The following is a 24,124-nucleotide window of genomic DNA, read 5'->3' on the forward strand; positions in this document are numbered from 1 at the left end:
AAGTCACAAGTATGGAATAAAGACATTTTCAGGCTTTTGATGCTTACAAAAATGTGAGATATTCTAAGAAACAGTGAATTATTACAGCAATTTCTCAATAGATGTTAAATAGCATTGAGACCGGGAAAGTCACTGAATATGATGGACTGATTCATTCTGCAAATACATGCCAAGTGCCTACTATGTGCTGGTTAGACACCAGACTAGAGCAAGTAACCAGACAGACACACAAGGCACACGGTGCACAGCTGCTCTCATGAAGCTTACATCCTAATGTGCACAGATAGATAATAAACAACTCCAGGAGGAAAGCTGAATCAGAGGGTGACGAATGCAACAGAGAAAGAGAAGCCAGGGCCTCTAGCCCCAACTTCCAGGTGAAGAACTACAGAAATTACAGCAGATAGAAGAACAGACTAAATGACATCATCAGGACACAACCAGGTAAATCTAGAATGTGGGATGTCTATAATAAACTGGCCTGAATTCTTTAAAAAAGTCAAAGTTGTTAAAAACAAAATAAGATGGATGCTGATGTAGATTAAAAAGATTTAGCAACCACATTCCACAAGCAAGGATGCTAGGACAAGGGAAAGAAGTTATAGAAGATATTTTAGGAACAAGGTAGGACATTTGAATACAGATGGAATATTAGATGATATTAAGGAATTAATCTTAACTTTTAATTTGTTAAATTAAAACTTCAAAACTTTACTTTACTTGGGTATTATAGATATATAGGAGACAGTATTCTTAGAAGATATATGCTCAAGTATATAGAAATAAGCAAATACTGCAAACTGTTATCAACTATCAAATTTAGGAAGAGGATATTCAGTTGTTCATTGTTTTAATATTTCAAGTTTTCTGTATATATTAAAATATTTAAAAGTTGGATAAATAAAAATATAAACATATAAGAAGTTGGATAAAAAAGAATAGATGTTCGCCAACTTTTCCTTCTGAAAAAGTATAAAAAATATAAAGAAAAAAATAAAATTAAAAAGAGAAAATTATAAAATTTTAAAAAAAAGAATAGATGTGTTCTAACAAGCTCTCTCAGAAAAAGAATTAAAAAACTAAAATCAAAAGAACTGAGGTGGGAGGATCACTTGAGCCCAGGAGTTTAGACCAGCCTGGGCAATACAGCAAGACCCCATACCTACAAAAAATTTAAAAATTAGCTGGGTATAGTGATGTGCATCTGTAATCCCTGCTACCTGAGAGGCTGAGGCAGGAGGGTCAATTGAGCCCAGGAGTTTGAGGTTGCAGTGACCTTTGATGATGCCACTACATTTTGGCCTGGGCAACAGAGCAAGACCCTGTCTCAAAAAAAAAAAAAAAAAAAAAAAAAAAAAAAAGAAAGAAAAGAAAAATAAAGAAAAGAAATTAAATAACAAACCAAAAGAATGGAGAAGATTTAGAGAAGACAAGCATAGACAATTTTTGGAGAAGTTCTGCTGTAAGGATGAGTGTATTAGTTTCCTAGAGCTGCTATAACAAATTACCACTAACTGGGTGGCTTAAAACAAAAGCTCCCACAGCTCTGGAGAAGAAAGCTAAAACCAAGGTGTTGGCAGAGGTCCCACTTCCTACAGAGGTTCTGGGGAAAGATCCATTTTTTGCCTCTTCCGACTTCTGGTGACTGTCAGCATTCCTTGACCTGTGGCCACATCCCTCCAGGCTGTCCTCTGAGATCACATTGCCTCTTCCTCTGTGTGTGTGTCATCCTCTGTCTCTCTCTCTCATAAGGACACTTGTGATGTGAATTCAGGGCCCACCTGGATGATCCAGAATAAGCTCCTCCGCTCAAGACCTTTACTTAATCATATCTTTTGCCACATTAAAGTAACATTCATAGGTTCCTGTGATTAGAAAGTGAATGTATCTTTGGGGGCCACTTTAGAGTCTACTACGGGAAGCAAGAGAAATGGGGTAGTAGCGAGAAGGGAATGTGGGTACAGAGAGGTTTGTTCTTTACTTATTTATTTGATTTTGTTTTGTTTTATTTTTTGTTTTTGAGACAGGGTCTTGCTCTGCCACCCAGGCTAGAGTGCAGTGGCATCATCGTAGCTCATCAACCCACAGTGCCCCTCCCACCGCTGTGGGAGAAATCACAGCATTATTTTTTATTTATTTATTTTTTTGAGACAGAGTCTTGCTTTGTTGCCCAGGCTAGAATGAGTGCCGTGGCGTCAGCTCACAGCAACCTCAAACTCCTGGGCTCAAGCAATCCTGCTGCCTCAGCCTCCCGAGTAGCTGGGACTACAGGCATGCGCCACCATGCCTGGCTAATTTTTTCTATATATATTAGTTGGCCAATTAATTTCTTTCTATTTATAGTAGAGGCGGGGTCTCGCTCTTGCTCAGGCTGGTTACGAACTCCTGACCTCGAGCAATCCGAGCAATCCGAACGTCTCGGCCTCCCAGAGTGCTAGGATTACAGGCGTGAGCCACCGTGCTCGGCCTGAAATCACAGCATTATTAATAATAATGGATTTAGTACACCTTGTTGTACGCTGTAGTAGTAGTACAGTAGTGCAGTTTATTTGTTCACTGAGTTAACTACTTTTACACAGGAAAAATTCATAAAGAAAATAGCAAGTTACCCTTAAGAGGAATTTAGAGATATTTTTTGAGAGTTCAATTAAGAATAATCAAAAATATAATGAATGAACTGGGTGCAGTGGTTCACACCTATAATCCTAGCACTCTGGGAGGCTGAGGCAGAAGGATCACTTGAGATTAGGAGTTCAAGAACAGCCTGAGCACACCATCTCTGCTAAAAATAGAAAAATTAGCCAGGCAAGGTGGCCTGTGCCTATAGTCCCAGCTACTTGGGAGGCTGAGGCAGGAGGATTACTTGAGCCCAGGAGTATGAGGTTGCAGTGAGCTATGATGACACCACTGCATTCTATCCTAGGCAAAAGAGTGAGACTTTGTCTCAAAAAAATAAATAAATAAGTAAAGGTTGAGACTTTCTGTCAAACATGGCAGACCAAACACACACATGCATTTATCTTCAAACTCCACTAAGATGAAAATAAAGGAATAAAAATAGTTTAAAACCACAAAGACAAAGAGGACAAGAGAGCAGATAATAGGGGATTCCTGGGTCAACAACCTTTAGGGATGGAGTGGGAACAAACTTAGCAGAGTGGAGGAAGCTGGGACTTAAATACTTGAAGAGAAAAATATAAACAAAAGTGCAAGAATTCACTCTACTTGTCCCCCCCAAAAGTTCAGGTCCTGGAGGGACCAGATACTCAGCTGGAAGGAGAAAGGCAGGGAGATGAAGGCAGGGAAACTGTTTAGAAGTCCATATATAAAGCGGTTAAACTCATGAATCCCCTCCCCCAACCCTCTTTAGCCTGAAAACACACACACACAAAAAAAACCAGAAAAAATGGGTGGGGGAGGAGAATTCAGGGAAACAATGTGAAAAGCAGAAGAAAACTTAAAAATAGAAAAATCCTTGGAGAGCTAAGAGAACATGTAAAAATAAGAGCAGAAATGCCATATACATATATAAAAGAAGCAATCAGTGAACAAGAGAGAGTTAAAGTTTTCAAATTTAATAGAAAGGGTAAGAAGATAAAGTTAACAAAGTTGAAAGCAGATCTCATGAAGACAGATTGGTAGTTACTAGAGGCCAGGCAGTGGAGGTGAAGGAGGGGATGAAGAGAAGTTGATTAATGGGTACAAATACACAGTTAGCTAGAGGAAATAAAACCTAGTCTTTGATAGATCAGTAGGGTGACTATAATTAACAATAATCTATTGCACATTTTAAATTGCTATAAGAGAATAATTCAAATGCTCTTGGCACAAAGAAAAGATAAATATTTACAGTGATGGATATTCCAATTACCCAGATTGAATCTTTACATATTATATGAATGTATCAAAATATCACATGTACCCTAAAAATATGTACATCTATTATGTATCAAGTTTTTAAAAAGTTAATGAAATTGCCCAAAGAGTAGAACAAAAAGAGAGGAACATTACATGCAGAAACTTTACTAGGGGAAAAAAAAGAAAGAAAAGAAAAAGAAGTTATAAACATATTTTTTTAAAAAAGAGAGAGGAACAAATGGAGAAAAAAAAGATAAGAGCTATAATTCAGGCTCTAACATCCTCTAGCAGAAGCACAGAAAATGGGCAGAGGAGACAGGTTGAGCCAGGGAGTGGTAGCAAACAGGTAATTTATATAAAGAGTAAAAATATCATATTCATGGACTCAAAACAAAAGAGAACAAAATGACTTATGAACAGCAACACCTGGAAGTTAGAAGATAGTGGGGCAATGCCTTTAAAATTCTAAGGGAAAAATATTTCCAGCCTAGAATTCTATACCTAAACCAATCAAATATGAGTGAAGAATCAATATTTTCAGAAGGATACAGTGTCACAACAAAGTTTACCTCCCATAGTCCCTTTCGCTGGAAGCTATCAGATGATGCAAGTAACCAAAATGAGGGAATAAAACAGGAAAAAGGAGGAAGGGCTGAGATCCAGGCAGTAGGAGATCCAACACAGAAGAACTAAGAGAGGTGGCACAAAGCCCCAGAAGGCAGCTATGGAGCAAGCCTAGAAGGCCACTCTACATTAGACTCAGAGCATAAATGACTCCAAGAAGGAAATTTCAAACAAACAACAACAAATCCAACAACAACAACAACAAAAAGCAAGGGAGTGTACAGATCTTTTGAAGCCTTTGAGGAAAACTAGCCCAATATGTAGTATTGGGCTAAAAACATGTAGAAAATTTAACCATTATAAAACAGGAGGCTGGCTGGGCGCGGTGGCTCACGCCTATAATCCTAGCACTCTGGGAGGCCAAGGCGGGCGGATTGTTCAAGGTCAGGAGTTTGAAACCAGCCTGAGCAAATTGAGACCCCCATCTCTACTATAAATAGAAAGAAATTAATTGGCCAACTAATATATATAGAAAAAATTAGCTGGGCATGGTGGTGCATGCCTGCCTCCCAGCTACTCGGGAGGCTGAGGCAGAAGGATTGCTTAAGCCCAGGAGTTTGAAGTTGCTGTGAGCTAGGCTGACGCCATGACACTCACTCTAGCCTGGGCAATGAAGCAAGACACTGTCTCAAAAAACAAAAACAAAACAAACAAACAAAAACCATGAGGCTATTATAAACTTGTGTTATGATACTTGTGTTATGTTATGAAATGACAAAGTTGCTACTCCTTGGAAATTTGCAGCCAGCCATGTTGGCACGTGCCTGTGGTCCCAGCTACTTGGGAGGCTCAGGTGGGATGATCACTTGAGCTCAGCCAGGAGTTCCAGCCTGTAGTGTGTGCTATGATCATGCCTGTGAACAGCCACTGCACTCCAGCCTGGGCAACAGAGCCAGACCCTGCCCCCTCCCCTTCCCCCTTCAAAACAAAGAAAGAAAGTGTACACAGAGAAGAAAGGACAGTAAAATGTTCCTTTTGTCCTATCTCCCCAGGATTCCTTTTAGCCCCCTCTTACAACCCTAACCAAGAGATAAACAGGATATAGGAGCCTAAGTCTTCACGCTGAAGTCTTGACAGGAGGCACTCACAAAGTCCTCTCTCTTCCCTGGGGTGAGTGTAGAAGGTAGATAGCGTGTGGAAGACATAAAAGAAGGCTCCCAGGGAGACAAAGGGAACCTGTGGAAAAGTCCATGTGATTAAATAAATAATTAAAAGTCAAAGATGGAAATAATGTAGGTGCAAATAATCAAAAACTTCAAATTAAGCACGAGCAACTGAAATTTGATGTGGAGGTGAGAAGAACCTGTGGAAATGGCAATCATGGTGAAGTTATTATCAATAAGATAGTGGAGCCCCACAATTATTCTGGACACAATTTTGGGGCTACTTAGAAGGAAGATCAGTGAAGATGAGCTTGGTCCAGATATATAGGACCCTGCCAGAAGCCTGTCACGTTAGATGGTAAAATCGGCTACATGGGAGAGAATACAGAAATAGTGAAGGAAACAACTTGAAAACCCAACAAACACAATCACCATTACGGGATATGGCTTCTTACTTTTTTTCTTCACTTCTTTCTTATCTCCTCTCCTCTTGCTTTTGTCATTTTGAGCCCTTCATTCTTTGGGATCCTCTTTCAATCATTTTGCTCACCTCAGCCTGCACGTTATTCCACAACCCTCAAAATCTACCTTTGATCCTGATGTAATTTTCCTACATTTCATATACCCATCATGCATTAGACTAAATCCTTCTAGTCCATCCTCAATCCATCTCTAAAACATTTCCCTATAAGGTCCTCAGTCAGAGCTCTTCTCCCATAACCAATAGCCCATTTTCTTCTCTGTTCAACACCTCACCAAATCTTGTCTTTCTCCTCCAAAGGTTGCCATTTTCCTCCGTGCCACTCTCCCTCACTTCCTTTGGTTCTGGCCTCTGCCTTTATCCCCAGCATCTCTTCACTCTTTCTTCTTGTAGGCTCAGTCTCTCTCCTTCCCTCTCTCATCTTTACCCCTTCAGGATCAATAATGTTCTGCTTGGCTCTGATTTCTCCTCTTTGATTTTCTGTACTTCACCTGTCTGTGTCTCTTTCCTTCTTTAGTTTCAATCCTTCATCTTCCTCATGCACTGGTATCCTCACCTATGTCTTTCTCTTCCATACTAACAGAATCATCAGTAATATCTTTGACTTCATCCACGACGTCCGCCTCAACTTCCACCTCTTCCTCAGTCCTTTCTAGTTCATCACTCCTTTTAACTCTTTCAAAAGGAACTTCCATCTCATCATCAGTAATTTCTACCAATCTTTCATCAGTAATAGCTTTTACCACTTTTTCAGTTTCCACTTCATTTATGCTGTCCATTCTTGAATGCTCCAACTTCTCCCCACTGGTCCCCAAATCGTTCTCAGCAGATCCCAGCTTATCTCCAATGGATGTCAAATCCTCTTTACTGGACCTCAGCTTCTCTCCACTCGATTGCAGCTTCTCCCTACTTGATATCAGGTTCTCTCCACTCGACCTCAGCTTCTCTCCACTCGACCTCAGTTTCTCTCCACTCGACCTCAGCTTCTCTCCACTCGACCTCAGCTTCTCTCCACTGGATCTCAGCTTCTCCCCACTCGACCTCAGCTTCTCTCCACTCGACCTCAGCTTCTCTCCACTAGACCTCAGCTTCTCTCCACTGGATCTCAGCTTCTCTCCACTGGATCTCAGCTTCTCTCCACTCGACCTCAGCTTCTCTCCACTCGACCTCAGCTTCTCTCCACTCGATCTCAGCTTCTCTCCACTCGATCTCTGCTTCTCTCCACTGGATCTCAGCTTCTCTTCACTCAATCTCAGCTTCTCTCCACTCAATCTCAGCTTCTCTCCACTGGACACCAGATTCCCTCCACTAGATCTTAGCGTCTCTCGGCTCAGTCTCACATTCTCTCCACTGGATCTCAGCTTCTCTCCACTGGACCTCAGCTCTTCTCCACTCGACCTCAGCTTCTTCTCATTCGGCCCCATTTTATGTCCTCTGGACCTCAAGTCCTCTCCATTGGTGTCAACCTCCCTGGTAGACCTCACATTCTCTCCAATCCTAGACCCCCTCCTAGACCCTGCTGTCGTGCCTGCACTCTTAGATTCAGCCTCTATTTTGCGTTTGACCTCTTGCTTTCCCCGAATCTTCTTTGGGCTGTCTTTCCCCAAATCTGCTGAAGCTTCTGATGCATCGGCGACACCGTGCAGTAACTTCACATTCATACTTTCTTCAGTTGGATCTGGCTTCTCTCTCAAGACAATCTTTTCCACATCTTCCATTGCCCAGTACTCAGAATCAGGCTTCCGGTCCCCCATCCTAGGCTTTGGCGTGTTTCTACCCAGGAGCTCTACTCTCTTCCCAATCACGATGAGCCCGTTCCAAGGTACCCACACTTTCTCTCGAAACCCCGGCGCCTTCTTGTAGCTCCGCTCCAGCGGCGACCGCCCGCGGCTCCGCGCCTGGGTTGAAGCGCCGCGGCTGCTGGCCCCGTCGCGCTCCTTCGTCCGCTTAAGCTGCTTACCCCGCCGCTCCCTCACACCCATGTGCGGAAACCTTACCGTAACCCCTTTCTCCATAAGCTTCGCCCCTTGCTCTCGCCCCGCTCTTCATTCCCCCTTCCAGCCTGCCTCCCTCGCCCTCTTCCCCACCCTCACCCTCTTCCCCCCTCCCCCCTCAACCTCCTCCCCACCACCCCGCCCACCGCCTGGTGGGCCCCAGACTGGGCTAGTGCGCACGCGCGGGCCGCACGTGGCCGTTGGAAGGCGGGGCCGGGAACTGCGGCGTGTGGGGGTCTGCCAGCCGGGGGGCTGTGGCTGGGGGGACACATGGCACGCGACCCCTGCGACCTTACAGCCCCGGTCCCCGAACCCACGCTCTTGTCTATTCCAGGCCCACTCTCTGCTTCGCGCAGTCCCTGAAAAGCTGGGACGTGGACACACACTGCAGCCAATGGCGTCGCGCATGATAATCCTGGTACCCAATCAAAAGGCGCGGCTGCGGGGACGGGTGGGAGCCACCCCGGACTCCAGGTGACTCCCTGGCAGGGAGAGGCAGTGTCTTCGTCAGCTGGTAGGATGCCCACTCGCTCCAGGGCGAATTAGGGAGGACTAAGCTGCCGGAGCGCGCGGGCAGGGCTGGCTGTAGAATCCTTGTGTGCTGCAGCCGAGGAGAGCGATGGAGGAGCATCAGGAGGCTGGGAAGGAGATCAAGGTAAGGAAAGGATGAAAAACCCTTCCTAACCTCTCCCTCACTCCATAATACCCAATTAGAGATGTGTGTGTGTGTGTGTGTGTGTGTGTGTGTGTGTGTGTGTGTGTGTGTGTGTGTGTGTGTGAGAAGAAGACCTGAGCAAGGGGGTGGGACGCCTCTTGTATTGGGACTGGTAAGGATGTCAAGGGAGGCAGGGTTTTACCCTCGTCCTGACAGATGGAAAGGGATCAGTCACTGTCACTCCTTCCCTCCCCAGGACCAACTCATGCTGGCTCGATGGGAAAAAAGGAGAGGGCAGGATATTAGGGATTGAGAAGGGGAGCCCTCTCCTCCTTTCTGGAGGTGGGGGAGTGCTGTTCAGCACTAATGGCTTCATTTGTGCCTCTGTGTTCATATAATCATGAGACCATTCATTCTTCATTCTTTCCTTTCAACCCCATTCAACTCTTAAAGAGTTATGGGGCATCTACATTGTGCCAAGGATGGTTAGTGTATGCAGAGGTACACACTTTTGGGGCTTGGAGGCATATGCATAGTGGGCTGTGGCTTAGGATGAAGATGGAGAATCTGTGGTGTATCCTTGAGGTCCCATCTCCTTCAAACAGCTACCAATCAGTGTGGGCCAGAGAGACTAAGATAGCAAGAAGGAGGCTGGGGACTAGGGGGCCTACCACACTAAGGAGCCAGACTGCGTGGGTTTGGGTTTGAGAGACTGCCTTAGGAGTGTGGGAGAAGCCAAGAAGTGAGAAGTGGGGTTCAAGTGGAGCTTGGGGGGCAGGAGGAGCTGAGAGACACAAAACATGGAACAGAAAGTGTCTGCTTCTGTGTTTATCTCTGTTAATATGCATGGTTAACTTAGTTAATATATACAAAATGCTTAGAGCCTATATAAAATGGTTAGAGTAGTACTTATAGCATATTGCAAGAGCAAATACAAATGTTAGCTATATTGTTGTTATTGTTTTTATTACTGTTATCCTGTGGAATACTATATGTTCTTAGGATGTGTTGAGCTATTGAACTGTGCCTGCACCCTTTGTAGGAGCCGTACTCTCTGAAAGTCCACTATTAATACTTACCCTATAGGTTAAGTGTTGCTTTCTATTAAGACTCTCCTTTAGGCCGGGTACAGTGGCTAACGCCTGTAATCCTAGCACTCTGGGAGGCCAAGGCAGGAGGATGGCTTGAGGGTGGATGAACAAGAGTGAGACATCACTCTCTACTAAAAATAGAAAAAATTAGTCAGGAATTGTGGTGCATGCCTGTAGTCCCAGTTACTCAGGAGGCTGAGGCAGTAGGATTGCTTAAGCCCAGGAGTTTGAGGTTGCTGTGAGCTAGGCTGATGCCATGGCACTCCGACCTGGGCAACAGAGTGAGACTCTGTCTAAAAAACAAAAATCCTCCTTTAAATGTAGAGATATGAAAAGAATTTTAGGTAAAAATATAATAGAGGAGAAAATGAAATAAAATAATATTTGATTAATTCAACAGAAGACAAAAAAAGAAAGAATAAAGGAATAAAAACAGATTGAACAAGAGAAAACAAAAAACAAGATGGCAAGTTTGTAGCCTGCTTTATCAGTCATTACTGTAATTATGAATGGACTAAACATTCTAATTTTTTTTAATTGTCATATTGGATTTTGAAAAAAATAACTATAGTTTGTTAAAAGAGACATACTTTAAATATAAGAACACAAAAAGGTTGAAATAAAAGGGTGGGAAAAAATACACCATGAATACATTAACCAAAGGAAAACTGGTATGGCTATATTAATTTCATACAAAGTAGACTGTCAAGAAGTATTGCTAGAAATAAAGAGGGACATTTTATACTGATAAAATAATTGATTCCATAGAAAGATAAAACAGTCCTAAATGTATATGCATCAATCACATAGCTTCAAAATATGCAAAATAAAAGATGATAGAACTAAAAGGGGAAATGGACAGTTACAGATAGAGATTTTAACACAACAGTCAATAACTAAATCAGCAAGGATTTAGAAGATTTAAATAACACAATTAATCAACTAGAACTAATTGACTCATGTAGGGCTTTATACCCAACAAGTATAGAAACCACATTTTTTTCTTTTCCTTTGTTGTTCTTTTTTTTTTTTTGGAGATAGAGTCTCACTCTCTTGCCTGGACTAGAGTGCCTTGGCGTCAGCCTACCTCATAGCAACCTCAAACTCCTGGGCTCGAGGGATCCTCCTGTCTCAGCCTCCCAAGTAACTGGGAATACAGGCATGCGCTACCGTGCCCGGCTAATTTTTTCTGTTTTGAGTTGTTTGGCTAATTTCTTTCTATTTATAGTAGAGATGGGGTCTCGCTGTTGCTCAGGCTGGTCTCAAACTCTTGAGCTCAAGCAGTCCTCCTGCCGCGGCCTCTAAGAGTGCGAGGATTACAGGTGTGAGCCACCGTGACCGGCCTAGAAAACACATTTTTTTCAAGTGCACATGAAACATTTACCAAAATACATTATATGTTGGGCTATAATACAAGTATCAGAAAAATTTTTTTGGTGTCCCTGAGTGGACACAGTCAACAAATTTTAAAAGATCAAAATCATATAGAGTATATTTTCTGACCCAGAATTAACTAGGAATCAAAACAAAAGAATAACTAGATTCTAAAATATTTGGAGATTAAGTAACAAGCTTCTGGATAACTCGTAAATCAAAGAAGAAATTATAATGAAAATTAGAAACTATTTTCAAATAAATGATTATGGCTGGGTACAGTGGCTCATGCCTATAATCCCAGCACTCTGGGAGGCTGAGGCAGGAGGATCACTTGAGGCCAGAAGTTCGAGACCAGCCTGAGCAAGAGCAAGACCCTGTCTCTAAAAAGAAAAAAAAAAAAAAAGATTATGAAAATATGACTTATCAAAACTCATGAGAAACAGGCCAGGCACGGTAGCTTACGCCTGTAATCCTAACTCTCTGGGAGGCCGAAGCGGGCAGATTGCTCGAAGTCAGGAGTTCGAGACCAGCCTGAGCAAGAGCGAGACCCCGTCTCCACTATAAATAGAAAGAAATTAATTGGCCAACTAATATATATAGAAAAAATTAGCTGGCATGGTGGCTCATGCCTGTAGTCCCAGCTACTCAGGAGGCTGAGGCAGGATTGCTCAAGCCCAGGAGTTTGAGGTTGCTGTGAGCTAGGCTGATGCCACAGCACTCACTCTAGCCTGGGCAACAAAGTGAGACTCTGTCTCAAAAACAAACAAACAAACCCACAAAAACAGCTAAGGCAGTGTCAGGAGGGAAATTTATGTCTCCACATGCATACACACACACACACACACACACACACACACACACACACACACACATATATATATATTTTTTAATTAAGACAGGGTCTCCCTCTATTGTTCAGATTGGAATGCAGTGGTCCAATCACAGCTCACTGCAGCCTCCAGCTTCCAGGCTCAAACGACCTCAGCCTCCAGAATAGCTGGGACTACAGGTGCACACCATCACACCTGGCTAGTTTTTAAATTTTTTTGTAGCAAGACTGATACAAGAGAGAATGAGAGAGAGTGGGAGAGAGACAGAGAGGGAGGAAGAGGGAGAATACTAATTTCCAATATCAGAAACTATAAAGGGAACATCACTAGAGATGCTGCAGACATAAAAAAGTATATATAAGGCTGGGCACAGTGGCTCACGCCTGTAATCCTAGCACTCTGGGAGGCCAAGGCAGGCGGATTGCTTGAGGTCAGGAGTTCAAAACCAGCCTGAGCAAGAGCGAGACCCCGTCTCTACTATAAATAGAAAGAAATTAATTGGCCAACCAATATATATAGAAAAAATTAGCCGGGCATGGTGGCGCATGCCTGTAGTCCCAGCTACTTGGGAGCCTGAGGCAGCAGGATCGCTTGAGCCCAGGAGTTTGAGGTTACTGTGAGCTAGGCTGACGCCACGGCACTCACTCTAGCCTGGGCAACAAAGTGAGACTCTGTCTCAAAAAAAAAAAAGTATATGTGGACAATTATAAATAAATTAGATAATTTAAATGAAATAGAAAAATTCCTTGAAAAATGGAACTTATCAAACCTGAACCAAGAAGTAGAAAAATCTGTGTAGTCCTATGCATATTATGGGAATTGGATCTGTAATTTAAAACTTTTCCAAAAATATCTCTCTAAGCACAAATTCATGGGTGAATTCTTCAGAACATTAAAAGAGAAATAATACCATTCTTATACAAATTCTTCCAGAAATCAGAAATAGAAGGCACAGTTCCCAGCTTACTTTAGGAGGACAGCATACCCTTGATACAAAAGTTTGTTAAAAGGCGATATGGGCCAGACACAGTGGCTAATGCCTATAATCCCAGCACTTTGGGAAGCTGAGGCAGGAGGTGAGAGGATCGCTTGAGGCCAGGAGTTCAAGACCAGTTTGGGCAACATAGCAAGACTCCATTCTCTACAAAAATTAAAACAATTAGCCGGATATTGTGACATGTGCCTATAGTCCTAGCTACTGGGGAGGCTGAGGCAGGAGGATCACATGAGCCCAGGAGTTTGAGGCTACAGTGACCTCTAATCACACCACTGCACTCCAGCTTGGGTGACAGAGTGAGACCTTGTCTCAAAAAAAAAACAAGACACGAATCATGGTGATGATTGCACATATTGTGAATGCACTCTGTGCCACTTGAACTATACACTTAAGAATGGTTAAAATGGTAACTTTTAATTATGTGTATTTTATCACAATAGAAAAAATTGTCAAGAACTACAAGAAAGGAAAAATACATGTTAATATTTCTCATAAACATAGATGTAAAAATCATCAATAAAATATTATCAAGTTGAATAAGCAATACATAAAAATATAATAGTTTGTGAGCAAGGCCTTCTTCCGGAAATGCAAGGTGGTATAACATTTGAAAATCAATCAGGCTGGGTGCAGTGGCTCATGCCTGTATTTCTAACACTCTGGGAGGCCAAGGTGGATGGATTGTTTGAGTTCAGGAGTTCGAGACCAGCCTGAGCAAGAGCAAGACCTCGTCTCTACTAAACAAAAAAATAGAAAGAAATTATTTGCTGGACAACTAAAAATATATAGGAAAAAAATTACCCAGGCATGGTGGCACATGCCTGTAGTCCCAGCTACTAAGGAGGCTGAGGCAGGATTGCTTGAGCCCAGGAGTTTGAGGTTGCTGTGAGCGAGGCTGATGCCACAGCACTCTAGCCTAGGCAACAGAGTGAGACTTTGTCTCAAAAAAAAAAAAAAAAAAGTTATCTAGGTGTGGTGGTGCACACCTGTAGTCCCAGCTACTTGGGAGGCTGAGGGAGAAGGGATCACTTGCTCCCAGGAGTTCTAGGTTGCAGCGAGCTATGATGATGCCACTGTACTCTAGCTCAGGTGACGACAGAGTGAGACTCTGTCTCTGGGTGCCGTGGCTCATGCCTCTAATCCTAGCACTCTGGGAAGCCAAGGCGGGAGGATCCCTCAAGGTCAGGAATTCGAGACCAGCCTCAGCAAGAGTGAGACCCCGTCTTTACTAAAAATGGAAAGAAATTATCTGGACAACTAAGAATATATATATAGAAAAAATTAGCCAGGCACGGTGGCGCATGCCTGTAGTCCCAGCTACTCGGGAGGCTGAGGCAGTAGGATCTCTTGAGCCCAGGAGTTTGAGGTTGCTGTGACCTAGGCTGATGCCACCGCACTCTAGCCCAGGCAACAGAGCCAGACTCTGTCTCAAAGAAAAAAAGAATAGGCCAGAGTAATCTAAGGTGATAGAAGTCTGAATAGTGGGTAGCCTGGGGCTGGGGCAGGGGAGTAATTTTCTGGGGTGGGGCAAGAGGAAGACTTTTGGAGTGTTAGAAATAGGTGTCTATCATGATTGCTGGGTGGTTGCAGAGGTATATATGTATGTACAGAATAATTGTGCTTTACACTGAAGATTTATGCTCTTTACTGTATGTTACTTCAACATTAAATTAAAAAGCAAAAAGGAGGCCGGGTGCAGTGGCTCACACCTGTAATCCTAGCACTCTGGGAGGCCAAGGTGGGAGGATCGCTCAAGGTCAGGAGTTCGAAACCAGCCTGAGCAAGAGGGAGACCCCGTCTCTACTAAAAAAAGAAATTATCTGGACAACTAAATATATATATATATATATATATATATATATAATTAGCTGGGCATGGTGGCACATGCCTGTAGTCCCAGCTATTTGGGAGGCTGAGGCAGGAGGATCACTTAAGCCCAGGAGTTTGAGGTTGCTGTAAGCAAGGCTAACGCCATGGCACTCTAGCCTGGGCAACAGAGTGAGCCTGTCTCAAAAAAAAGGAGTAACCCTGTAAGCAACCCCAGTGGCAGTTCCTTCCTGGGAGAGAGCCAGGAGGAGAGACAGGCTCAGGCATCTCAGGCTAGGGGGGAGAAATCACTAAACCAGTGCCAGATGCACCATCGTTAGAGCCTTGCCTGTGTTTGGATCCACGTGTCCTTGAGCCCCATCTCAGGGCCCATCTCCAAAGTGTGCCAAAGCCAGTGGAGGATAGAATGGTTAAAGGTAGAGTAGTTCCTAAGCCGCTTCCCTTCTCCTTAGTATAGCTTGGCACAATGGTGTGGACACAGTAGGAATTTGATAAATGCATGTTGAATAGCTCAGTGCAAGAATGGACTAGGTAGAAGTTTGGTGCCTCATGGATCTTTTCACTTGGAGAAATACACATGCTTTGCCTGTGGGCTGTTGCCTCTGTGGCACCAAAAGTAGTGAATGGAATGGTTTTGCAACCCCTCAAATGAGGTGGGGACTTTGCATCCAGCTCAGCCCTCTTGAAGGGGAACCCGAGGCAGCCCGCTGAGGCAGGGGTGGGTGGGTAGCTGAGAAAGTACATTGGGTCGGGAATCAAGAAACTGGGTTCAAATCAGACCTGTTGCTTTCCAGCTGTGTGACTTTAGAGACGTTACTTCACCTCTCTGGTGGTCTCAACTTCAACATCTGTAAAATGGGGGGCATTCTGCCTTCCTCCAGGGACAGAAGGGCAAAGAATGCTTTTGTAGTTGTAAAGCTGAGAGCAGTGGCTCGTCAGGATCCCTGGCTGGTGACTCTGGAGCACTGCACAGGCCTTCCTTGCTGCTGAGGAGGGGTCCACAGGAGGACCAGAAGGCCCTCCTCCATGCCAGGATGGGCCAAGGGGCGGTGCTCAGTCAGGTCAGAGAACTCCTGTCCCCCGCAGCCTTCCTCCACGTTGGTGGATCTGCAGGGAGACAGCTCCTTACAGGTGGAGATCTCTGACGCAGTGAGTGAGCGGGACAAGGTGAAATTCACCGTGCAGACCAAGGTAAGGCAGCACAGGGTGAGCAGAGGGGTCCAGATGACTGCTTGCAGAGGGCTGCTCCCCGGGGGTGGTAGGCTTGTGCCAACACAGCACCTCCTAGAGAGTGAGTTTGTCTAGTCTGAGGTTGCCTTTGCCTGAGGCCCTAAATCTTAACCATCCGTTTTTGCCAACCCGAGTGAAATCATGGACCCATAAGCCCCAGCTTGGGCCTCACCTAGGATGAGGGGTGGGGAGGCCCAAAAGTGTCCAAGAGGCTTGATGAGGCAGGCTTGGGGTGGGAGGGGGACCTCACATGGGACTCCCGCTTCCAGAGCTGCCTCCCTCACTTCGCCCAGACCGAGTTCTCAGTTGTGCGGCAGCACGAGGAGTTCATCTGGCTGCACGACGCCTATGTGGAGAATGAGGAGTACGCTGGCCTCATAGTGAGGAGGGGCCGGGCGGGTGGGGAGGGCAGCTGCAGGCACTTGGGTGAGGCCGCCTGGGCAGTGAGAGTCTTCCCAGCTCTGTCCCTCCTTTGAGCAGATCCCCCCAGCCCCTCCAAGGCCAGACTTCGAGGCTTCAAGGGAAAAGCTGCAGAAGCTGGGCGAGGGGGACAGTTCCATCACTCGGGAGGAGTTTGCCAAAATGAAGCAGGAGCTAGAAGCGTGAGTGCCACCTCCTTTCCTGCTGAGGGGATGGGGGCAGGCAGGACGATGAGGAGGCCCAAGTGCTGCCTGCCGCCCCGCAGGGAGTACCTGGCTATCTTTAAGAAGACAGTTGCGATGCATGAAGTCTTTCTGCAGCGTCTGGCAGCCCACCCGACCCTGCGTCGAGACCACAACTTCTTTGTCTTTTTGGAATATGGACAGGATGTGAGCTGGGCCACAGTGCCGGGGTCACCCTCGGGGCAAGGGTCTGAGGTGGTGGGGCAGGGGGTAGCAGGGCTGGGGAAGGGCTCCAAGTAGGCTAAGTCTCTGTTTCTGTCAGCTCTGTGAGCGGCCTGTGACTTGGGATGGGAGGTGCAAACACCCGACCCAATGTCACTCCCTCCCTTTGTGTGCCTCAGCTGAGTGTCAGAGGAAAGAACAGGAAGGAGCTCCTTGGGGGGTTTCTGAGGAATATTGTGAAATCTGCAGATGAAGCTCTCATCACTGGCATGTCAGGGCTCAAGGTAACACCTGGGCCCCCGTCTCTGGACTTGACCCAGGGCCTCATGTCCACATTGAGGACTGAGGCCCAGGATTGCTGTGGGAAGGAAGTCACCAGTGGGGTCACCCCTGGGTGCCCATGCTGTCATGCTCCTGGTGACCCAGTATAAGCAGGGTCCTGTCTGGCTCCCTTAGGAAGTGGATGACTTCTTTGAGCATGAGAGGACCTTCCTGCTGGAGTACCATACTCGTATCCGAGATGCCTGCCTGAGGGCCGACCGTGTCATGTGCTCCCACAAGTGTATGCAGGGCCCAAGGGACCCTGGATCCCCCTGCCCCTCTCCCCAGTGGCTCTATTCCCTGGGGGAGAGAAGAGAGCAGGAAACACCCTGGTGTCTGTCCTCGGCCACAAACACCAGGGGTGGGGCTTGATGTGCAAACCTAGGGGCTCTGATGGGGGATTGTTCCCCAACAGGCCTGGCAGACGATTATATCCCTATCTCAGCTGCGCTGAGCAGTCTGGGAACACAGGAAGTCAACCAGCTAAAGACGTGAGGACTCCCTCTTACCATCACCCCTCCCCCTCTCCCTGTGCCTGCCCACGGCTCACTCTATACAAGTCCTAGGTGGGAAGTGTAGACTTTCCTGCTGGGGGCTCAGGAGAGAAAGGGGAAAGGGAGATTCCTCAAGGAGGGGCTGAGGGCAGAGCAGCTTTGTGCTGTTTCTCAGCCCCCTGCCCTAACTCCTCCTCACCGCCTCCTAGGAGCTTCCTCAAACTGGCAGAGCTCTTTGAACGACTGAGGGTGAGTGCTGCCTTCTGTGCCCAAAGGCTTTCCTGAGCCCTTGCCAGGAAAATGAGTCCTAGGAGAGGGGAAAGCTCCAGCATCACTTTGGAATGTTAAGTGATAACTCAGGCCCAGTGCTACCCTGCACTCACACTCCAGACTGGTTTAATAACAGGTGGAGTGGAGACAAGGGTCCAGTCCCACGTGTGCATGTGATGGGGAGGAGGTGCAAGGATGTGCCACGTGCCTTTGGCAGGCTGCGCCCAGGTGCTGCCCAGAGGCACACTTCCAGAACTCTTCTCCAAGAAAGTCACTGGGCAGTGTGCCAGTCTTCCTAAAATGTCTGGACAGCATCTCTTCACTGCTTAAGCCCTTGAGGGGTGCTGCCCCTTTCAGAAGCTACCAGAGACACACAGCCCAAAGTGCTTAGCTTCTACTTTAGGCCTCCTGAACATCGGACCCTGACTTAGAGTGGGCATATGGTTCTTTGCTGGACATTTAGATAAAGAGGAGCTTCCCATCCCTTAGCAGCTCCTCTAGCAAGTTCCCTTCCCACTCCCTACCTTCCTCACACAGAAGCTGGAGGGCAGGGTGGCTTCTGATGAGGACCTGAAGCTGTCAGACATGCTGAGATACTATATGCGAGACTCACAGGCAGCCAAGGTGAGGCCATCCACAGCAGAGAGCAGAGGGCTGGAGGCCATACTGGGGACAAGCAACTGGGGAGGGCAGCAGTTACCCTGTGCCCACTGGCCCTAGGACCTACTGTATCGGAGGCTGCGGGCACTGGCTGACTATGAGAATGCCAACAAGGCGCTGGACAGGGCACGCACCAGGAACCGGGAGGTGCAGCCTGCGGAGAGCCACCAGCAGCTGTGCTGCCAACGCTTTGAACGTCTCTCTGACTCTGCCAAGCAGGGTGAGCCAGCAGTCCCTAGCCACTGGGCCACCTACCCTGCCTGGATCACCATTCCTCTTCCCTCTTCTGTCCAGAGCTCATGGACTTCAAGTCCCGCCGTGTTTCTTCTTTCCGCAAGAACCTCATTGAGTTGGCAGAGCTGGAGCTCAAACATGCCAAGGTGAGGCCTCCCCACCTCCCTTCCCTGGGGCCAGGAGAACAGCCCTAGCCCAGGTTCAGGGCCATGTTTCCCCATCTTGGGCCCGGAATCCTCTCTTCTCTTCCTCATTGGTAGGAAGTAGCAATAAATGACAAATGTTATTGCAGGGCAGGGCATGAGGGAGGGAAGGGCCCCAAGAGGTATCTAAGGTGGAAAGAACAGCACCCAGTCTCAGGGAGCAGGGGACTTCAAGGAACTTTCTCTACAGGCCAGCACCCTGCTTCTCCGGAACACCCTTGTTGCCCTAAAGGGGGAGCCTTAGAGCAGCCCAGCCCCTGCTCTGGGACCTTCAGTGACAAGGGCCTCCCAGGCCTCCCTCCCCAGCAAGATGCTTCCTTCCCTACCACAGCAGTCACTAGCCTTCCTTCCTCACCCCACCCCTCCCAAAGGTGCCAGGCCCTACAAGAGAAAGGGCAGCATGGGCACCCGTACTTGGCCACACTTCAGCAGGGCTCCAGGGACCTTGACTTTCCTTCCCAGGAGGCTGAGGAACAGCCTTTAACCCCCTCTGGTGTTGGAGAAGTAGCTTATTTGCTCAGCCTGTTCTTCACAAATAAAGAGCCTGGTTTTGTAGCAAGGGAGCGTGCTTGTCTTTATTTACCACAGCTAAGGCGCCCACCAATCACATACTCTGCCAGGGCAAGACCAGATCCTGGGGACACAAAGGAGCACACCCCCTGCAGCACTCTCAGCCCCTTCTCTAGTGGCAGCTGGCTCTCCATGGAAAGGTGCAACACCCAGAACTTGGGACCCAGAAGTTTGCCCCACCCATTAAACCCTGACAGAGACCGTATGTTTAACAATAAACCCAAATTCTCTACACCTATTTCCCCAGCCAGGAAAATGGATCTACTCTTTGTTCCTCCCTCCCCGAGCTGATCACAAGCTCCAAGGAGATAAGGAACCCGCTCTCACTCCAGAAGGCTCTCATTTTTCAGTTCACTGGATTAGAGAAGGAATAAATCCTACATTACCAATTCACCTCACCCAAGGGCCAGACCTCTTGGATGCCTTTGCCTGCTGGGCAGGTAGGTGAAAGCCCAAAGTACAAATTGGAGATAGCTCAGAACACCAGCAAAAGGCTCAAGGCACCAGCAAGCACCCTCTTGGTTAAATACAGGGAGGTGGGGCTCAAGACACCTGGGTCTGAAGTCCTGGGCTCCACCTAGCTGGCCCCACCCTGAATGGACTCCAGCCACATCAACAGAAGGCCCAAAGGCTCAACTTGGCCTCTGACTCACAGAAGCCACTGAACTTGGTCCTCATAAATGTGAGTCAGCCATCCAGGGAAGGAGATAGGAAAGACCAAACAGAACCCTGAAGGTGGAGAAAGTAGCTTAATAGGCAACCTGTGACCTATAACATCAGCCCATACCTGGGCAGGACTGAGCAGGGTATCAAAGTGGTCCTTACTGCCAACCCAGGTGAAGCTACAGAAGCAACCAGCTCAGGCATAAGACACTTCTGCCTGAGGAACCCCTGCGACCAGCAGAGGACACACCCTGGGTTCAGCCTCCCCCTGCACCTTAATAGCCAACCTGGCCCCAAATGCAGCAACTAGAGAAGAGTGGTGACCATCACAGGGAGTCTCAGCCAGTCACTGGGGCCAGATTGGGAGGCAGTGGGGCATGGAAAAGAGATGCTGTTCATTCTCCCAACCTACCCCCCCTCCTTGCAAGGTCTCCGGCGCCCCAACCCTGAAATGAACACCCCATTAATGAGCCTCTTTATTTTTGTGTCTTTTTTTTTTTAATCGAAGGTCCCTTACTGGTCCTGCTTCCATGAGTGGCTGACCAGAGAAAAAGGAAGGGTCATCTCCACAACACTCCATTTATACACAGAACTAAACAGACAAGCACAGAGTCACTATTGCGGTTAGAAGTTGGCAGCATGGGAAGGGATGGAACAGGTGAGGAGTAGGGGTGTTGTTAAAAAAAATACAGGCCCCCCCCAACTTGGGTAACTGGGGTGCCTGGGGGGAACTTGGTCTGCTTCAACCCAAGAGGAATCAGAAGATCAAAAGCGGTTTGGGAAGGCCAGAACCGTTAGGGATGGAGGGAGGAGGAAAATCCAGGGGGTGGGGGGACTGTTTGGCAACTGGGGTAAAGGGATTGCCCTCCCCCTGCTGGGATCCCCCCAGCCCCTCCGGTCTGGCAGGAAGGGGGCAGCCTGCAACCCCCATGGGCAGGTCTGGGGCTGCCAGATGCTCCAGGCAGGGGGTCGGAGGGGGCTCACAAAGGCTTGCCCTCCAGGGAGATGACGGCACTGCCCCCCAGCTTCTCTGCCAGGGTGCAGCGGTCCTTGACCTCCTCATAGCAGTTTGCTTGTAATTCATGCTTGATCCCTGTAGGGAAGAAAAGGGAGCAACTGTGAGCAGGAAGCACTGGGGTCAGGGAAGTTTCTGTGGCTGGGAAGGAGCCAATGAAAGCAGATGGAAGGGACAGGGTTACCTCTCAGCAGGCAGGGAAGAAAGAGGAGGACCCCCTCTGCCAACACCATTCACCCTGCCCTGCAGCCAAGACCTGAGCAGAAGGCCAGGTGGCACCAACAATGCTGGCCCTTACCTGTCAGCTTCTTCTTGATGGCGTCCTTAGAGCTGGCATAGATCATTTTGCTTTTAAGGGGTGCACATTCAGGGGCCCTGAGAAACAAAAAGCAGGGAACTTGCAGCAATAAAAAAGCAATATATAACTTTGAGAAACCCTTGGGCTAGTATTGACAAGTGCTTTATTACAACCTCTCCCCACCCAAACTCATGCCTCAAAGTTAACAAGGAGGCACAGAAGTTCCCATCTTGAAAAAGGGAGCAGGTGGCAGGAAGAAATGCCTGAATGAAGAGCTCACCAAAAGATAAACACCAGGTCTTCCTTCTTACTCTCCTTGGTCTCATAGGTTGCATCATAGAGGGCATAGCGGCAGTCCTTGTCTGGAAGCATCTTGACAAAGGTGGCATAGGGATCGTCGACAGTCTGGCCCACGTCACCTACCAGGATCTCCTTGCCTTCCTCCAGGATGATGTTCTTTTTGTCCTCACTCAGGCAGAAGAGCACTGCCTTCTTGCGCTTCTTCACCTCCTCTGGTGTTGAAGACTTGCGCACCTTCATGTCATTGAACACCTTGATGACGCCATCCGAGACAGCCACACCAGAGGCCTGGGGGATAAGCCACACACTCCTCATAAGGAAAAGGATAATTTGCTTTCTCAGGAGATCTCAGTCTGGATGCCAACAAGTACAGCCCCCAGCCTCATGTTCCAAGAATCACTAATCCCCTTTCTAAGGCAAGTCACTATTTTCCTACCCAAACCACTGTCAAAGAACCAGAGGGAACAACCCCAGAATGACGGCCAAGACTATTGATAACTTAGTTCAACATTTTCCTTCCCTCATTTTATAGGCTTGAAATTGAAGACTTGTGAAGCTACTGACTCATTTGCTACTCGCAGTATTCAATCTCAGCCTTTGGATAAACGTTCAGACTTGCAGCTTCAGATAGGAGAGGACTCAGAACTCTACAAGACTAGATGGGACGTCAGCATGCTCAATAGTTGCAGCAAGTTCATCAGAACTGTTCAATGCTGTTATCACACAGACGACCCTCTTCCCTGCTGGGGTTTTTACCATCACAACCATCAATTAGGACCCTGCCCAACAACTCCTTATCTTCCGGGAATGGGGGGGGGGGACACCAAAGGTTGCCGATAGAAATCAACATGCCAAACTCTAGTGCCCAGGGTCCATGAGAGCTCTTTGAACTTTTACTCTGCGATGTGTGGACGCCCTAGCCAGGAGAGGGAGCGACTGTCCACGGTGAAATCTCCTCACCCCAACCCCCAGAATTGCAGAGGAAGCCGGCCACGTGACTCCGCCGCTTCCGGAGTGGGCGGGGAAAGATCGGCTAGACCCGACCCCCTCCCCAAGAGAGATACTCATACTCAAGAGTCAAGAACACATCCAGAGACTCAACCCCCAGGTATTGCCTTTACTAGCAGGCCTACCAGCCCCGTCCGATGCGAGCTGGAGCCTGCGCAAGTTACCCCACCTTCGTTTTCGCAGCCCTCGGGCCGAACACAGGGGGCGGGGTGGTTTCCGGGCGGCGCCCGCCTGGGTCACTTCCCTAAACTCGGCTCCACCCTCAGGCCCCATCCGGGAAGGCCCCGCTTGTCCAGGGCTTCGGCCCGGCGGCCGGGCCTGAGCGTGTGCGCACGCGCCAGCCGACAGCGCCGTTCCAGCCCTTGCGCTTTATGCAGGCGAGAACCCAGCTCGCTTTGTGGGTTCGCTCGCTCCCGAGCAGGGCCGCGGCCTCTGCGGTGTCCGCTCCAAGCATTAAGGTGCAAGCCCCTAGTCGGAGACACCAGCGCCTCAACCACGACCCCGTTGTCCCAGCATCCCCGCTGGCCGCGTCAATCCCCGCCCTCCCGAGCGCAGGCATCCCTGCCACCTGCTCTCGAGACAGGCCTGCCTGCTGAGGGAGGGTGACGCGGAGACAGGAACAGCCTTTGGGTGGGGCGCGCGCGCCGAGACCTCTCGCGCGCTTTTCTCTCGCCGCCCCCGGGCAGGGGTTTGGACGCCGCGTGCTCTAGCCGGGAGCGCGCTCCCGTGAAACGCGCGACGCCGGCTACTCAGCGAGGGGCGCGCGAGTGCGCGCCCGGACCCCTCCCCCAACGGCCGGTGTCCGCGCGGGCGCACCAGCGGAGTGGGGGAGGGGAAGGGAGTCCAGGGGGCGCGCGAGCGACGTCCAAGCCAGCCTTCCCCGGCGCCCACGGGCGCGCACGCGCATCCCGGCGCCGCCCGCCGCTCAGTGCGGTACCCTCATCCTGCCCCGGGCGCTGGGGGAGGGGGAGCCGACGTCGCTCCCCCGTTGCCTCCCGCGCGCAGGCGAACGACCCGCAGCCGCTTCCCTTCAGGCGTCGCGGCCTGCCGCTCACCATGTTTCCGGAAGCAAAAGTGTGATGGCAAGGAGAGCGAGAGAAGAGAAGAGCCGCTGCAGCTGCTGCCGGGACCCGACTGAACGCGGCCTCTCCCGGCCCCTTCCGTTTAGTACGAGCCGCACAATGAGGGGCGGGGCGG

At 48.2% G+C, this 24,124-nt stretch overlaps 3 protein-coding genes across 6 annotated transcripts in view; 1 reads left to right on the forward strand and 2 right to left on the reverse strand.

Moving 5' to 3' along the window:
- LOC105878539 (uncharacterized) overlaps positions 1-8,149 on the reverse strand; it is a 32,901-nt gene extending 24,752 nt beyond the window's left edge. For 3 of the 4 annotated variants that reach the window (XM_076001795.1, XM_012778114.3, XM_012778115.3), the window contains exon 1: positions 6,041-8,149. In XM_076001795.1, coding sequence (XP_075857910.1) covers positions 6,603-8,081 — 1,479 coding nt within the window. In that variant the 5' untranslated portion in view covers positions 8,082-8,149 and the 3' untranslated portion in view covers positions 6,041-6,602. Of the gene's footprint in view, positions 1-1,596; positions 1,778-6,040 lie in introns of those variants that run through there. The other variant, XR_012918917.1, reaches the window with a different exon arrangement.
- A 117-nt stretch (positions 8,150-8,266) lies between these two features.
- SNX32 (sorting nexin 32) lies at positions 8,267-20,889 on the forward strand. Its single transcript, XM_012778148.2, has 13 exons — positions 8,267-8,715; positions 15,924-16,028; positions 16,337-16,447; positions 16,548-16,669; positions 16,753-16,876; positions 17,071-17,175; positions 17,348-17,453; positions 17,628-17,703; positions 17,916-17,955; positions 18,514-18,600; positions 18,697-18,856; positions 18,931-19,016; positions 19,264-20,889. The coding sequence occupies exons 1-13, from the start codon at positions 8,680-8,682 to the stop codon at positions 19,315-19,317; spliced, it is 1,212 nt and encodes a 403-aa protein (XP_012633602.2). The 5' UTR covers positions 8,267-8,679; the 3' UTR covers positions 19,318-20,889.
- CFL1 (cofilin 1) lies at positions 20,782-24,124 on the reverse strand. The gene is made up of 4 exons (XM_012778152.3): positions 23,983-24,124; positions 21,900-22,207; positions 21,620-21,696; positions 20,782-21,399 (listed from the first exon to the last, which is right to left on the reverse strand). The coding sequence occupies exons 1-4, from the start codon at positions 23,983-23,985 to the stop codon at positions 21,287-21,289; spliced, it is 501 nt and encodes a 166-aa protein (XP_012633606.1). The 5' UTR covers positions 23,986-24,124; the 3' UTR covers positions 20,782-21,286.

This window comes from Microcebus murinus, chromosome 4 (assembly GCF_040939455.1).
Source record: "Microcebus murinus isolate Inina chromosome 4, M.murinus_Inina_mat1.0, whole genome shotgun sequence".
Taxonomy (NCBI): Eukaryota; Metazoa; Chordata; class Mammalia; order Primates; family Cheirogaleidae; genus Microcebus; species Microcebus murinus.